General features: G+C 39.4%; 1 protein-coding gene across 1 annotated transcript in view; it reads left to right on the plus strand.

Annotated features, from left to right (window-relative positions):
• Positions 1 to 638: 638 nt before the first annotated feature.
• Positions 639 to 15,844, plus strand: part of plrdgb (PITP-less RdgB-like protein) — a gene marked incomplete at both ends in the record, with an annotated part of 111,689 nt that continues 96,483 nt past the window's right edge. Inside the window, 2 exons of the mRNA XM_079406022.1 lie at positions 639 to 711; positions 6,228 to 6,323. Of these exons, the coding sequence (XP_079262148.1) occupies positions 639 to 711; positions 6,228 to 6,323 (169 nt within the window). The remainder of the gene's footprint in view (positions 712 to 6,227; positions 6,324 to 15,844) is intronic.

Below are 15,844 nucleotides of genomic sequence, written 5' to 3' on the forward strand. Positions count from 1 at the left end.
TCCCGTGAATCCCTCAGGTCTCTTTGGAGCGGCGGTAGAGACGTTCACGGAGCGCTTCGTTGAAGCGCAGAAGCAATCGCAGGCCATTAGCCACTTCTTACCAAAGCGTGCTGGCGCGATCCCTCCTGCGCGTTCCCTCTCATCCTCAGCGCAGGAAGACCGTTTGCCCCTCCTACTGCGGTTCGGCGCGGGCATGAGCCGGCGGTGAGGCTGAGACAGCCTTGGCCGAAGCGCCGCCAGGGCTCGAAGGGCCAGAGACCCCGCCCTGACAGAGACAGCAGGCCACCGGCTACGGGATTAAAGCCGCGTTCCTGATGTTCTCTCTCGGAGGAGGAAAGCTACACTCAGCGCCGAAGACGAGCCACTGAGAAAGTCTGCTCGCTCCGCTGTGTGTGTTCACCACGCCCCCTTGCCTGTGGCGGGCGGCGAGAGCGATTGTCATGTTTGTGTTTTGACTGTTCCACAGTGCAATGCAATAAAGTCAAAAAAAAAAAACTGTGTGCAATCTAGGGCTCCTACATATGCGTCCGCTTCAGCTCTGGCTAAAGAGCCGGGTGCCACAGAACGCATGGCGCACGGGCACCTTGCGCATCAAAGTGACGCGCGACTGTTTGCATACGCTGAACCCTTGGCGCGATATGACTCTATATCGCCGGGGTGTTCGTATTGGCCAAGTGATCAGGAGAAAGAATGTCACGACAGATGCATCGAGTACGGGTTGGGGAGCCGTATGCGATGGCAGACCAGCCTTCGGGACGTGGTCAGAAACGGAGAAGTCATGGCACATAAACTGTCTGGAGCTCCGTGCTGTGCACCTAGCGCTCGAGTGCTTTCTCCCAGACATTCTTCACCGTCACATTCTCATCAGGACGGACAGCATGACAGTGGTAGCGTTTATAAATCACCAAGGCGGTGTGAACTCACGACCACTGCTGCAACTGGCGAGAGACCTCCTTCTGTGGGCAGATCGACACCTCCTCTCCATCCGGGCAGTACATGTCCCCGGACGCCTGAACTACGGCGCGGATTTACTGTCGAGGGGCGGGATAATCCACGGGGAGTGGAGATTACACCCTTTGACAGTCAAAATGATTTGGAGTGTATTCGGCAGGGCGGAGGTGGATCTCTTCGCATCAGCGGAGAACACTCACTGCCCACTGTTTTATTCACTGACACACTCTCCCCTGGGAGTGGATGCACTAGCTCACAGCGGGCCGAAAGTACGCAAGTATGCCTTTCCTCCGGTGAAACTTCTGCCTCGCGTGCTTTGCAAAATCAGAGAGGAAAAGGAATCTGTTCTGCTAGTGGCACCGAAATGGCCCAATCAGCCGTGGTTCCCAGAACTGGTGGAGATGCTGGTAGCCCCCCCGTGGACTATCCCACTGAAGAGGGACCTTCTCTCTCAAGCACAAGGGACAATTTGGCACCCAAATCCGGAGTCATGGAGCCTTCATGTCTGGCCGCTCGACGGAGCTTGCCAGTAACAGATGCGCTTCCTCAGCGCGTGCTGAACACTATATCTGAGGCTAGGGCTCCCTCCACAAGGCGTCTCTACGCACACAAATGGAGAGTTTTTTCAAGTTGGTGTGTATCGCGGGGCGAAGACCCAATCAGCTGCCCAATATCAATAATCCTTGTCTTCCTTCAAGAGCGATTTGATAGCGGTCGTATGCCATCCACATTGAAAGTGTATGTGGCCGCTATAACAGCCTTTCACGCGCACGTCGAAAATCGCCCGATCGGCAGAAATGACCTGATCATACGGTTTTTAAAAGGAGCAAGAAGGCTGAACCCTCCTCGCCTTTCTACTCTACCCACTTGGGACTTGGCGCTAGTGCTTGACGCTCTCACGGGACCCCCGTTTGAGCCCATACAATCAGCGAGCTTGCGAGCGCTCTCTCTCAAGACAGCGCTCCTGCTCGCGCTGGCCTCTGTTAAGCGAGTTGGAGACCTACAAGCGCTTTCAATTGACGACTCGTGTATTGAATTCGGGCCAGGTGATTGCAGACTCACCTTGAAGCCTAGAAAAGGTTATGTGCCTAAAGTGCTTTCGACTCCATTTAAAGCGCAGGTCATATCACTATCTGCTTTCCGCCCCGAAACACCAACCGGGACAGAGCCGCTTAATACACTGCTGTGCCCTGTACGAGCGGTGCGTACTTATATCGAGCGCTCTAGACAGTTCAGACTCTCGGAGCAGCTATTCGTATGTTTCGGTGGACGTACAAAAGGACTGCCTGTGTCCAAGCAAAGGCTGTCACACTGGATCGTCGACGCAATTGCTTTGGCTTACAGCTCTAAAGGTGTGGAATGTCCGATAGGGGTTCGTGCCCACTCAACCCGTGGCCTCGCATCATCCTGGGCTTGGGCAAATGGCATATCTATTCAGGACATTTGTACGGCGGCAGGCTGGTCGTCACCCAGCACTTTCGCGAGGTTTTATAACCTAGATGTGTCGTCGCTTGCCTCGCATGTGCTGTCAGTGCGAGCAGTGCACGCACTTACTCAGCCATGATCTGAGATGTGTATCAATGGTTTCGACTAGGTCGTATACACCCTGTATAGACGCACCACCAATTCAATGCTGTCCCTATCAGTTTATAACAGTATTATGATATAGTCCACCACGTCTTTTAGGACTTGGTCACCATCATACCGGTACGGCTGTGCATTATAACATGATTTCATTGAAATTAAACAATTTCAACTAATCTATTTGTGAAAGCGCCGAAGCCGCCGCCATTTCACATTCTTTGTTTCACCGGAGTTAACTCCGCCCCTGATGTGACGCGGCATCGTCTAGCTGCCGCGCCCCTGACTTTACATGGTTTCGACTAGGTCCTGTAGACCTGAGCTGTGTTTACTAAGAGCGCCAATATCATTGCCGTTCTCATTACGGCTCCGAATGTGAAACTTGACATACTTAGTCGAGCTTGGCTCCATCGCTGTGACACGGCAGGATTTTATACGTTCCCAAAGCAATGTAGAGTGACCGAATTGAAGGGGAACGCTCTCGGTTACTCACGTAACCTCGGTTCCCTGAAATGAGGGAACGAGACATTGCTCTTATTGCCGTGTCACCGAGCTCAGGATCTTACAATGCCTAGTTGCTTCAGTCAAAGATTCTGAATGGATGACGTACAAGCGCTGCTTTATATAGTGACGAGCCCCCTCATATTTTGCGCGCTTGAACGCCATTGGCCAGTTTAACTGGCGTGATTCAATAAGGCTTCAGTAATATTTGAGGAAAATGTATTTCCCAAAGCAATGTCTCGTTCCCTCATTTCGGGGAACCGAGGTTACGTGAGTAACCGAGAGCGTTTTAAATTGTATCTTATACTATTGTTTTAACGGTCTGATATTTTTATTTCACATCACGGTAAGAGAAGTTGACTCTATTTTTTTTTACTTTGTATCTGTTATAAACTCAAACTTTAAAAAACAAAAGTACGACATAGATTTTTACAAATATATCTTATTGTTTTAACTAACGCGTCCGATTCTTTTTTGTTTTAGATGAACAAACGCGCTCAACTCTTCTTTTTATTTAACTTTGTCAAAATAACTAGTTTTAAATTCTAATGATAGAAAAACTAGCGTATTGTTTAACTAACATGTCAATGCTTTTTTTGTTTTAGTTTATACGTTTTTCCTGTTTTAACAACACTAGCACGTCTTGACTTGTAGGGAAAAACAGGCGTACCATGGCAAGATAAAAACAATTCTATTTTCTTTAACTTCGTATCTGTTATAAACTCAAAACTTTTTAAAAACCACAACATAGATTTTGATAAATATATCTTAATCAGTCCGATGCTCTTTTGTTATAGATAAACGAATGCGCTCACTTCTTCTATTTAAATTTGTCAAACGAACTAGTTTTTAAATTCTAATGATAGAAAGGAAAAACTAGAGTATCTAATGGTTTTTTGTTTTATTTTCTATGTTTTTCCTGTTTTAACAACACTAGTCTGCACTGGTAGGGAAATAAACAGTCTTTGTACGTTTGATGTTTTTTCTTGATATGTATGTGAAAACACTTTAATAAAAACTTCCCTTTACCCCATTTAACACAGTTTCATCATTTAAAGTTTAAAGCACATAACATCGGCCCCCACACACGCACACACACACATTGTCATAAATTCCTTAAGTTCACTATAAGGTGAATAACCAGATGGCCGCTTAGACGGGGGCTGGGGGGTGTACAAAACAGGTGTCCAAACAGATGTCCAGTTATGGGAGGGGGGGTGGAATTTTTATGAGGGTAATAAAATCAATCATTTTGACATAACGTATACTACTCTCTCTCTCACAGCACTGCTAATGTCTAACAGAGACAACCAGATTGAGTTGTGTAGAGAGAAAAATGTGACAAATCTACTAAGCATTAAGGCAGAATGCAAGTTCTTTGCAGTCTTATCAGAACTCAGCAAAATCCTCACTATTTGCAACTCTAGCAGCAGCGTAGGCGTGCTATTCCTTTTTAATTAGCCACACTCAGCTTTAAAGTGGTGCTCCCTGAGGGAGATGTACTGTATCTGCTACAATGAGCAAAGAGAATATTTATTTATACTTTAGCAAAGAGAATATTATTTTTCAGGCTATGCACCAATGTTTTCTGAGGTCTTTATAGCCCCCTCTTAAGTGACAGAAAACACAATTAAAAGTCAATGTTTATTGCCATTGTGCAAAGGTTTTAGAAACTGTTTTAACAGGGTGGGATCTTTAGAAATATCTTAATAATATACTGAAATAATATACGGCTATAAATGGATGTTCTCTTAACTGTGGAAACTTTTGGCCCAGTGGACATTTAGAACATAAACCCTTAAAACACACTTTTCACACTGTTACTGGTATATTTAATTTGTCCATTAATAATGTCCAGCAGCAGACACACATATAATATAGGAGAATTCTGTGTATATATACAGTGTGTGTGTATATATATATATATATATATATATATATATATATAGGGTATAACAGGGCTAAAGGCACACCCTAAGAAAAAATGTGCTTTTCACTGCACTCAAAGTGTATGATTGCAGAAAAAATATATATGTTTGTATTGAACATTTCTGAAGCAACAGATTTTGAGACAAAATCATACAAATTGTTTATTTTGTTTAAAAATTTTGTAAATGCATGAATGTGGCAATAGGGGCCTTTTACTCTACACACAGGGTAAAATTCTCACCAGTATGGGGTAAAAGGCACACTGTATTGATACAAATACATTAACTACAATAATGTTTTTTATGTTTTTTTAAATAATGATAATAAAGTTAATACTTGTTGAAAACAATCACTTTAGCTTATGATACATAAAATAATTTTAAATGAATATTTAAAAAATACAGAAACAAAATAATTTTAAAAAGTAAAGATTCTGAAATCATGAAGAAGATCCCATAATAATTTAACATAGATTTGGAGTAGTAACAACAAATGCTTTTTTTTAAATTATATGATTAATATCATGTTTTTAAATATGATAGTTTCATTCTAAACATGGCAAGTATCTCTAAGATGGACACTCAACATAATATAGGATATTTACCATCTGAATCTAACCATGTCACATCAACAAATCGAAAAGTCAGTCTTCTATTAATTATTGTTAATTACTGTGCCTTTAGCCCCAACACCAGGGGTGCTTTTTACAACAAATACAATACTATTACAAATTCTTTTGTTTTAGCGATTCTTATTTGCGACTTAAATATACAACATTTAAAAAAACATTAAATATTAGATCAAGTAAGCACAGAATCATCTTTGCGCTGCTGCCCGTGATCACATCAAGGATTAGCCACATTTGCAAATGTGTCTTGAAAAGTGGTTGGTTTGGAAAGTGCTACGCCAAGTTTTTCTGCCATCTAGTGGTTTACAGGAAAATAATATCAAAGGCGCCTTTTACCACGGGGTGCCTTTAGTCCTTAGCCCTTACTCTCTCTCTCTCTCTCTCTCTCTCTCTCTCTCTCTCTCTCTCTCTCTATATATATATATATAGATAGATAGATAGATAGATAGATAGATAGACAAAAAAACAGCACTACCACACCCTTTTTTACATTCAATTTTAATTAAACAGAAAAAAAAAACTATTTAATGCTGAACTAAGATAAACAGGCTCCAGGCTCCTGTACTATCTTGTATTATATGGTTAAACTGTCAGTTTTTGTGATTTGTGCCCAATTTTGCTCTTTTTGTTTTTTTAGTGCCCTCACAAAAACATAGCGCCTCCCACTGGAGACTCCAGAACATCGCCCAGGAATCTGTTGAAAGCTCTGATGAAGAGTTTTTTGATGCCCGGGGTAAGAGATGATCTTGTTCCTGATTATTGTTTAATAGTGGAAAGCTCTGGTGTTTCTAGGAATTTAACTTTAAAAACTCACTTGAAAGACACTTTAAGTTGCTAGAGAACACATGACTGAAAACACCTGTCAGTCAGTTAATTTACAAGGATTTTCATTCAAACTCAAAGCTTTATGCTTTGCAAATCATGAATTGTGTGTGAGGTGCAAATAGCATTTGGAGCATTCAGCAGGTTTGTTTGAAGTGTACATTATACTCAAAATACCCTTAAAAAGCAGCTGAAATCCCTTATGGAATTAGGACACCGCACAGCTCAAACAAGACTACCAAGCTATTTCTGAAGGCTGCATGACTTATAAACAATGAACAGAAGGGGATATTCTAAAGGCGCCACTTATCTACAGAATCCAAATGAAAGAGACGTACAGATGCTATAAGCATACCTGTCAAGTTTTGGATTTGAAAATAAGGGAAATTTTCCGGCGCCCACCGCGAGCTGTCCCACCACCCCAACCAAGCTCCAGTATCCCTTACATTTTAAGACAAGAAAGCTAAAATCACCACTTGTCAACCACTTATAAACTACAATTGGCTTTATGCACAGCTGCACTACTTCCTGAACCTCAGGCAGCTCCTTTGTTCCCTGTCTGCCATTATTGGACAAACTGATTAATCCAGGTGATCAGTTTGTCCAATAATGGCAGACAGGAAACAAAGGAGCTGCCTGAAGTTCAGGAAGTAGTGCAGCTGTGCATAAAGCCAATGATAGGCCTACCTTTGTTGACATTGACATGTTGTGAACATTCATAGCCTAAATGAAAACACAAAAGGGTATATATGAAGAGCATTTATTTAAAGGCTTATTTGCATATTTTCTGTTCATTTAACATTGCTTGTCTTTACATTTACATTTCATTTTCATTCCACATTCTTTTCACATTCACACACTCATTCATTTCATATTGCTTTTTTGTGCAGTTTTTATTTTCATTTCACATAACTTTTCTTTACTCTTTTAGTGACTTATTGTACTCATTTGTTGCAGACTTTGCCTTCTTTAAGACTGTTTTGGCAGGAGTGCCTTCCTTCTCTGTCCTGCATCCATCATCTGTCTTGTTTTTTCTTCTTTTTTTCCCGCGTCGTCACTCATCAACTCATCATCTGACCTCACACACTAACCTGTAGTAGGCTACTGCGGGTGGCAGTTATCGCGAGGCTAGTGACAGAGCTCAGATTTTTTTGGGGGGACGTTTTTTTTTTTTTTTTAATAACGCAGGTTAAAATACGGGAGATTTACGGGAAAATACTAATACGGGAGGACGGCGGGAAAGAAGGGTAAATTACGGGAATTTCCCGGCCAAAACGGGATACTTGACAGGTATGGCTATAAGTAAATACCAAATCAAGCGAGAATGCATCATTGCATTTGAGAGCATTTCTAATTCTTTAGATTCCATGTCCTTAATTGTAAGGTGGATATGACATAAGCATATGAAGGTACGTGAGGTTTTAGAAATATATCACAAACAACGTGCACACATGGGTGTTACGGTCCTCAAGGATAAACATTTCAAAAACATTAAAATCAGTTGTACTTATGCCGAAATGTGAGCATGTAATTCAGGCTCAGATTTACATTTGTAAAAAACTGAGCTATTGCCTCCTTTAAAAATTATTCACACAGAGTGAACCAAAATAGTAATGTAGCTTATTAATGACTGGCTTGCATATGCTGATGTCATTTGGTGTGTCTCTTGGGTAGCAACCAGCAGGATTAATTGGTTATTAATTGATATAATTGGTTCAGTTCAGTTATTCATGAGGTACAAATTGCCCAGTGGTATTTTTTAAGCTTCCACCGCTCTCAAGTAGTGTTTGTGAGTTTTTATGGACAAATGGTTCTTTTGTTATTTCCAAGAGTAATTTGTCTGGAAGTGCACTAAAGGTGCTCCAGTGTTTCATTCGCACCGGCATCTTATCTCGCACACATTAAACTAGATTGCTGTTGGTGGTAAAGTACCTACAAGTGATCATGGCTGTAATCTCTGCAGAATCATTGTGAGAGTTCAAAATGGTAGCTTATGCAAAAATGTGCGTGTATATGAAGCCTTTGGAGTCTCGGAAACATTGCACTCCACATTAGTTTGGGTCTTAGTAAGTTGAAAATAGTGAATGAAACAATACATGACAAGGTCAAGTACAGGGTAGCCGCTTTAATATCTAATGCATGTAATATTGTCTTGAGAGAGCAGCAGAATAATACATTACATTTTTTAACATCTGTATAGAGTAAAAGTTTAGACGTGTACGGTACTGTTTCTGCTTTTGAATTTACATTCTACAGCATCCTGGTGCTATTGTGGATGTTGGCCCAAATATTTAATGAACCCATCAGTACAAGACTGAAAAGCAGGGCCACCCATTTGTCTGCATCATACTGTTATCTAGATAGGCTCCTACGGGCACACTGCCCTTGAAACTCTGCCCATTTATTACAGCAACACCTGTCAGACTGTGCTGTATGCTGCCAGCTGGTATTAAGTTAAATAAGGATGATATTGCATGCTAATTAGCCTCCGCTCCCTGGTCAGTAATCAAGTTGCATCTTTGTATGATCATGATTTGGGCCCAATTTGCTGACTAAAAGTGATTATAGTGCTTGATAGCAATGTTAAAGGATTAATTTACTCACAAAGGAATATTCTGTCATCATTTACTCTCTGTCTTGTTGTTCCATACCTGTATGACCTTATTTCTTCTGAGGAACATTAAAGATGATGTTTTTGATCTTTACAGTGAGTCAACATAAACGATGTTTGTCTGTTGTAAGTCACTTTGGATAAAAGCATCTGCTAAATGAATAAATGTAAATGGTTTGAAGACTGTAATGTTTGTAAAGCTATCAGCTTGAAAACATATGCAAAATAATCATAAAAGTGGTCCATGTGAATTGTACACAATTGTGTTAGAAACAGAACAAAATCTAAGTTGTTATTTACTTAATTACTGACTTCATGACCAAAAGGATTCCTTTATGCCAGATATTTATAATGAATCATTGATCCATTCACAAAAACAGTTTTTTACCAATTTACATTTATTCATTTAGCTGACACTTTTATCCAAAGCGACTTACAATTGCTGTATATGTCAGAGGTCGCACGCCTCTGGAGCAACTAGGGGGTTAAGTGTCTTGCTCAGGGACACATTGGTGTCTCACAGTGGATTCGAACCCGGGTCTCTCACACCAAAGGCATGTGTCTTATCCACTGCGCCATCACCACCCCCAATTAAAATAGTTTGCTTCAATGATCCTGTTCAAACTCACTAACTCAGTGATTTGGTTGCAGTGGTTATCCAAATTATTATTTTTTACAATAAATCGGTTGATCCACTTTGCAAAACCAGTTTGAACAATGTTTTTCTTTTTTTTTTTTTACAAATTGGAAATATTCAATTCAGTAATCCAGTTCAAACTCACTAATTCATTGATTCTGTGCAGTGGTTAACCAAATTATTATTTTGGGTCAGATCTTTAAAATAAATTGGTTGATCCACTTCACAAAATCACTGTGAATAATTGGAATGATTCAGTTTAATGATTTGGTTCAAACTCACTAACTTCTTGATTAGGTTGTGGTGGTTAACCAAGTTATTTTTATTTGTCACATCGTTACGACATATTGGTTGACCTATTTTGCAGAACCAGTTTGAATAATTTGTTTACAAACTGGAAAGATTTAGTTCAATGATTTGGTTTAATCTCACTAACTCAGTTATGATAATAATGATTTAGTTGCAGTGCTTAATTAAATGATTATTTTGAGTCAGATATTTACAATGAGGTCTGCTTCACAAAACCAGTTTGAAGGTTTTTTTTACAAATTGGGATGATTTGATGCATTAATCTGGTTCAGATTCTAAATTATTTGGTTACAGTGCTTAACCAAATTATTGTTTTAAATCAGGTCTTTACAATGAAGTGGTTGATCTGCTTCATAAAAAAAAAGAAAAGAAAGGAAAAAAATTAAAATGAAAGAGTCTGAATGATCTGTTCGCAAATTGGTTTCCAATGATTTGGTTTAATGATTCCGTTCAGACTCTGTTGCAGATTCAGTTTCCGTGGTTAACTGCTCACTGGAGGGGAAAATTGTCAGTGAAGAAAAGCTTCACTTCTGTTAAGAAATAAAGTCATTTAAGTTTTAAATGACACAAGAGTAAGTAAATAACGACAGAATATTGTGATGAACTGTTCCTTTATGAGAAGTCATCTAGGGATATGACAAAACATGTCAAAAGTCATCCTGATAGCATTATATTTTCACTTTAATGCTTCTTCAGTGTCTGTCTGTGCATAGGTTTGTTTTGCTTTCTCAGTCTCTTGCCGGAGCTTGTCTCATTTCCTTTCTTGTTTTGTATTTTTCTGTCTCGCCCCGTCATTTGCCATTCTTGCTTGTTTTCTTGACTTGTCATTTTTCTCAAAATATTTATTCTTTGTGCAAGTTCTTGGCAAAATGTTCTCTTCAGGTTGGTAAATATAAATCTGTAGAAACGATTTTTGAAGTTCAGTTTACACTAAATTAATTAACTAAATTCAAGGCAACACAATTATTTTTTAATTCAACAACTCTAGGTAACTGGGATGTTTGAAGATTTTTTATTTTTTAATGACTGTTTGTCTATAATGTACTGTGACTGGGAGGGGACATGTTCAGTTCACTTAGTTTTGTTCATAGGCGTAAATCCCTAGGGGGACGGTGCGGACAGGACCCCCCATCAAAGGGTTGACCCCCCTAAAAATATAATTACAAGTGACTATGTGTATTGTAAATAATATAATGGACATATACTTAAAATAATTGTGTAAGTAGTAAAACAAAATAAACGCAAAAAAACGTTTTAAGTTCAGAAATGTTTTCAGTCCTCCTCCCTTGCCTCACAGTGGTTTGGTCCACTGCCTCCTTTCCACCTTTACCTATACACACACGAGCCCGGTGGGGGAGAGTAAAGTTCTTCAGTAGTTATTTGTAAGTAACTTAGGCTGTCAAGGCTATTTTATTCTATATATATATATATATATATATATATATATATATATATATATATATATATATTTATACATAGTGTGAAATTATTCTTTTTATTTAATACAGATGATGCTGGACCATTACCAAATTAGTCATGACAACAAATTATGATATCCGATGTATTTTTCTGTGAGCGATTGGTTACCAAGCTTAATTCCATAGCTTGTCACCCACTATAACTAACACAGCGATAAGCCTGAACTGATATTAGGCAAATATTGTAGACCTACCGATGTGTTGGGTTTTGCTCAATATGATGTTAAGTGGCAGATCAGTGAATATCTAAAGAGAAGTCCTCAGTCCTAGACGAAACTTAAATACTATGTGGAGGACACACAATTATAATTATAATATGACCGCGTGGTGAACAATATGAACCAAACTCATATTTAAACACGGTCTCCATGCTATACACATGCTGTGTACACATATCTATCCGTACAAGTACAATTTTGGCTGTATTATTTGTGTCCCCTTCAAAAATTGCTCTTGAGACATTTTATGTTTATTGTCCCCCCCCTACTGTTAGATGAAATTTACACCCCTGGTTTTGTTGTGGCCACGACATATTAACTCTTGAGAATGTGATATGTCGTGGCAACAAAATATTCATTTGTGGGAACATTTTATTAACTTGTTGGAACGTGACAATATGTTGTGGCCATGAGATCATTTTGTCAACTAACAACATCCTGTCACAGCTACGGTGAAATGTAACGCTCGAAGAAGACGATGAACAATGCAAATAGTCTTTAATTATCCACAATAGGGCAAACACAGGACAGACGGACAGGCAGGATGCACATGTATGGATGTAGTAGACCAGACAGGGGAACACAGGACAGACTGGAACTAAAGTAGGCATGCTAATGAGGGACAGACAAGTGAGGAAGATCAACTAATGAAGATGCAGATGTACTGACTGAACATAATCAGACGCAGATGGGGAAACTAGGTCACAGAGCACACGAGGGAGAAAACACAACAAAACATGTCTATAGGTCTGACACATCCTAAGTCCTATGTCAGGGCTGTCCAAACTCAGTCCTGGAGGGCCCTGCAGAGTTTAGCTCCAACTTGCCTCAACACACCTGCATGGAAGCTTCTAGTATGCCTAGTAAGACCTTGATTAGCTGCTTCAGGTGTGTTTAATTAGGATTGGAGCTAATCTCTGCAGGACACCGGCCTTCCAGGACCGAGTTTGGACACCCCTGTCCTATGTTGAGGGAACAACATCCATTTCTCATGGCCATGACTTCTTATGTTGAGGGAACAACATATTTTTCTTGTGGCCATGAGTTTAATAGGTAAACAAACCTGTGTGACCATAGCAACCTGGAATTATTAGACATGGATTTATTAACATTTTATTTTGAATAAATTTTGAATTATATTCATTATTACATTATTAAATTATTATATTAACCATAGGCCTAAGCTACCAGACTGTATTATGCGCGATGTAGACAGCATTCAGATTCAGATTCAGATTCATTCTTTATTGTCCTCAGAAAGAGGAAATTTGTTTTCACAGACTGTACCCAAACTGTAGTACACATAATACACACATCTTTTCCACCAAATACAAATGTTACATACATATTTCGGTAACGCTTTAGATTACAGCCTGCAATGTACAGCGTAATTAAACAGAATATACAGCGTACTTATTTGTAACTATAGAGTACCTCCACAGTACCTACTCATAGGTATAAGGGAACAATATGCAACATTTGGGGAATAAGGGGGTAATAACCTGCGGAATTATAAAGCATTTATACTGTAAATATTTTATAACTAAAGGGTACCGATTCTGAAATTACGTGTATGTAGAGTCAGCATAATTTAAATCCTTACGATTTTCCGCGTCAGCATAAATTAAAGCTGAATGTACATGTAGGTAAACGGAAACAATTGGGGAATACGGGGGTAATGACTTGGAAAATTAAATACAAATAGTAGGCCTATACTATAGTATAATTTAGTAATTATAGCAAAGTTAAAAACCACCATAGTCGAGATTACTAAAGTATGGGGAAATTTGAGTTTCTGCTATGATTTGGTTTAAAAATTGATATGAAAATTTACCTGATAGAAGAGCATATGGTCATCTCAGCAGCGAATCATGTCCGTTGAGGTGCAGTAGTGGAAAACTAGATTTTAACAGATCTTTTCCAAGAACAGAATGCAGAAAAAACAAACTTGCAACCACTTATACAAAATACAAAAAGCAGTAAACACACACACACACACACACACACACACACACAAAATCATGTTCTACATTTATTTTTAATAGGCATATTATACATTTTTCCTTTCAGTTGTGGGCAGGAGTCGACAAATTTCTGGAGATCTTTTGCATATGCTTGCAAAGTTGTCCCTGCAGTGTATGAGGGAGCAGAGAAGTTCTCCCCCTCTGATGCAGTTTTCACCTGTGATCATAATTGGAGAAAAATGCAAAAAAAAAAAGAATTGTTAATACATGTGAAGTTTGCATAATGTAAAGAAGTGTTACACAAAGCTTATATTTAACCAAATATATAAAATAAGGACTTCTGTGAGGACTCTGTGTCACAGCAATAAATTACGAATTTTTTAAACTATGTTTATACCATAGTTAAAAAAAGAAACATTGTTACTATAGTTAAACCATGGGTACCACAAAACAGCCGTGATTGTGCTACAAAAACTGTGGTTAAATCCTCTTCAGCCCTGTTGCATATTTTAGCATTTTTGAATTTTAAAAAAAGTGCCCTACTGACAAACATTAGAGAACATTTACAAAAAAAATAGTCTCTATGTACAGAAAACCCGGTCCCACTTTATATTAACTGGCCTTAGCTATATGTACCTGCATCAAAAAATAAGAACAATGTACTTGTACATGTGTTTATATTGTATTGCAAATCACTTTTTCTGGTATTGAGGTGGGATACGGGTAGGGACAGGTTTGGTGGTGTGGGTAGGTTTAAGGTTGGGTTAAGGAGTAAGGGGTGGTTCAACAGTGTAATTATAAATGCAATTACAGAAATTAATTACAGATGTAATTATATGCAGGTATTTTTAAAATATAAGTACAATGTAAAAAAATGATGTACACAATATGTGCATAGTTTTTACGGGGCTGACGAGACGTGAGACGTGCGGATCCATATGCAAAGCTTTATTCTAAAACATGGTCAGTAAACAGGCAGGGTCAGATAGTGGCAAACAGGTATGGCAAGGGCAAGACAAAGCAGTCCGTGGAGCAAGCGTGTGTCGACGATCAACGAACAGTATCCAAAGGGGCAAGGCAGAGAGATAATCCAGAGACGAGAGCAATAATCCAAACGGGGAGCGAACAGAGTCCAAACGGCAAGGCAAAGGGGTAGATCCAGGAAACAAAGGCAGGTATCAAAAACACAGGTAAACAGGCTAGGCAAGACTAGGACTAGGGCTCCGTAGAGTAGCTATCGCTATGCGAGTGATATACGCTAAACAATTACAGGAACAAAACAGAAACACGGAATGGCACGGTAAAGCAGCTAGCGCTAGGTGAGCACTAAATGCAGATCATTACTCGGCCCTGAGCAAGAGCAAGTCCCAGGCTTAAATAGAGAGTGAGTGATTGTGAAATGAGCATCAGGTGTGTGTGATGTGTGAATGGTGACAGCTGTGATCTGTGCAATGCATTGTGGGAAATGGAGTCCAGTGTGTTGTGAGTGAAAGTCAATGTGGTGAACGGGTGACCTCTGGTGGTGGTTAACCGGGAGAGCATGGACCAGATTCGTGACAATAGTACCAAATGATTAATTTAAATTTGAAGGCCACTCAATATAAAGAGGGACTGAAAACCCTCTAAATTTTAAACCATGGTTTTGTTTTAATGTATTTGTTCAGAATTTTATGACAAACACAAATGAAAAAAATTCCTGACAAGTTACTCACCCATATGTCATCCAAGATGTTCATGTCTTTCTTTCTTCAGTCGCAAAGTTTTTTTGAGGAAAACATTCCAGGATTTTTCTTCATACAGTGAAATTTTATGGTGGCCAGCCCAGTGGATTGAAGATTAAAAACGCAGTTTCAATGAAGCTTCAAAAGGCTCTACACGATCCCAGCCTAGGAAGAAGGGTCTTATCTAGCGAAACGATTGGTTATTTTATAAAAAAGTTACAATATGCTTTTTAATCTCAAACGCTTCTCTTGTCTAGCTCTGAGTTAACTCTGTTTTTCCCGGTTCATGACAGTTAGGGTATGTTAAAAACTCCCATCTCATTTTCTCCTCCAACTTCAAAACCGTCCTAAATCGTCCTTTAGGACAATTTTGAAGTTGTAGGAGAAAATGAGATGGGAGTTTTTAGACCTACCCTAAACCTACCCTAACTGTCATGAACCTGAAACAAGCACAGTTCATGCAGAGCTAGACAAGAGGAGCGTTTAACCAAGGA

The sequence above is a fragment of the Barbus barbus genome (assembly GCF_936440315.1).
Source record: "Barbus barbus genome assembly, chromosome: 43".
In the NCBI taxonomy this organism is placed as follows: Eukaryota; Metazoa; Chordata; class Actinopteri; order Cypriniformes; family Cyprinidae; genus Barbus; species Barbus barbus.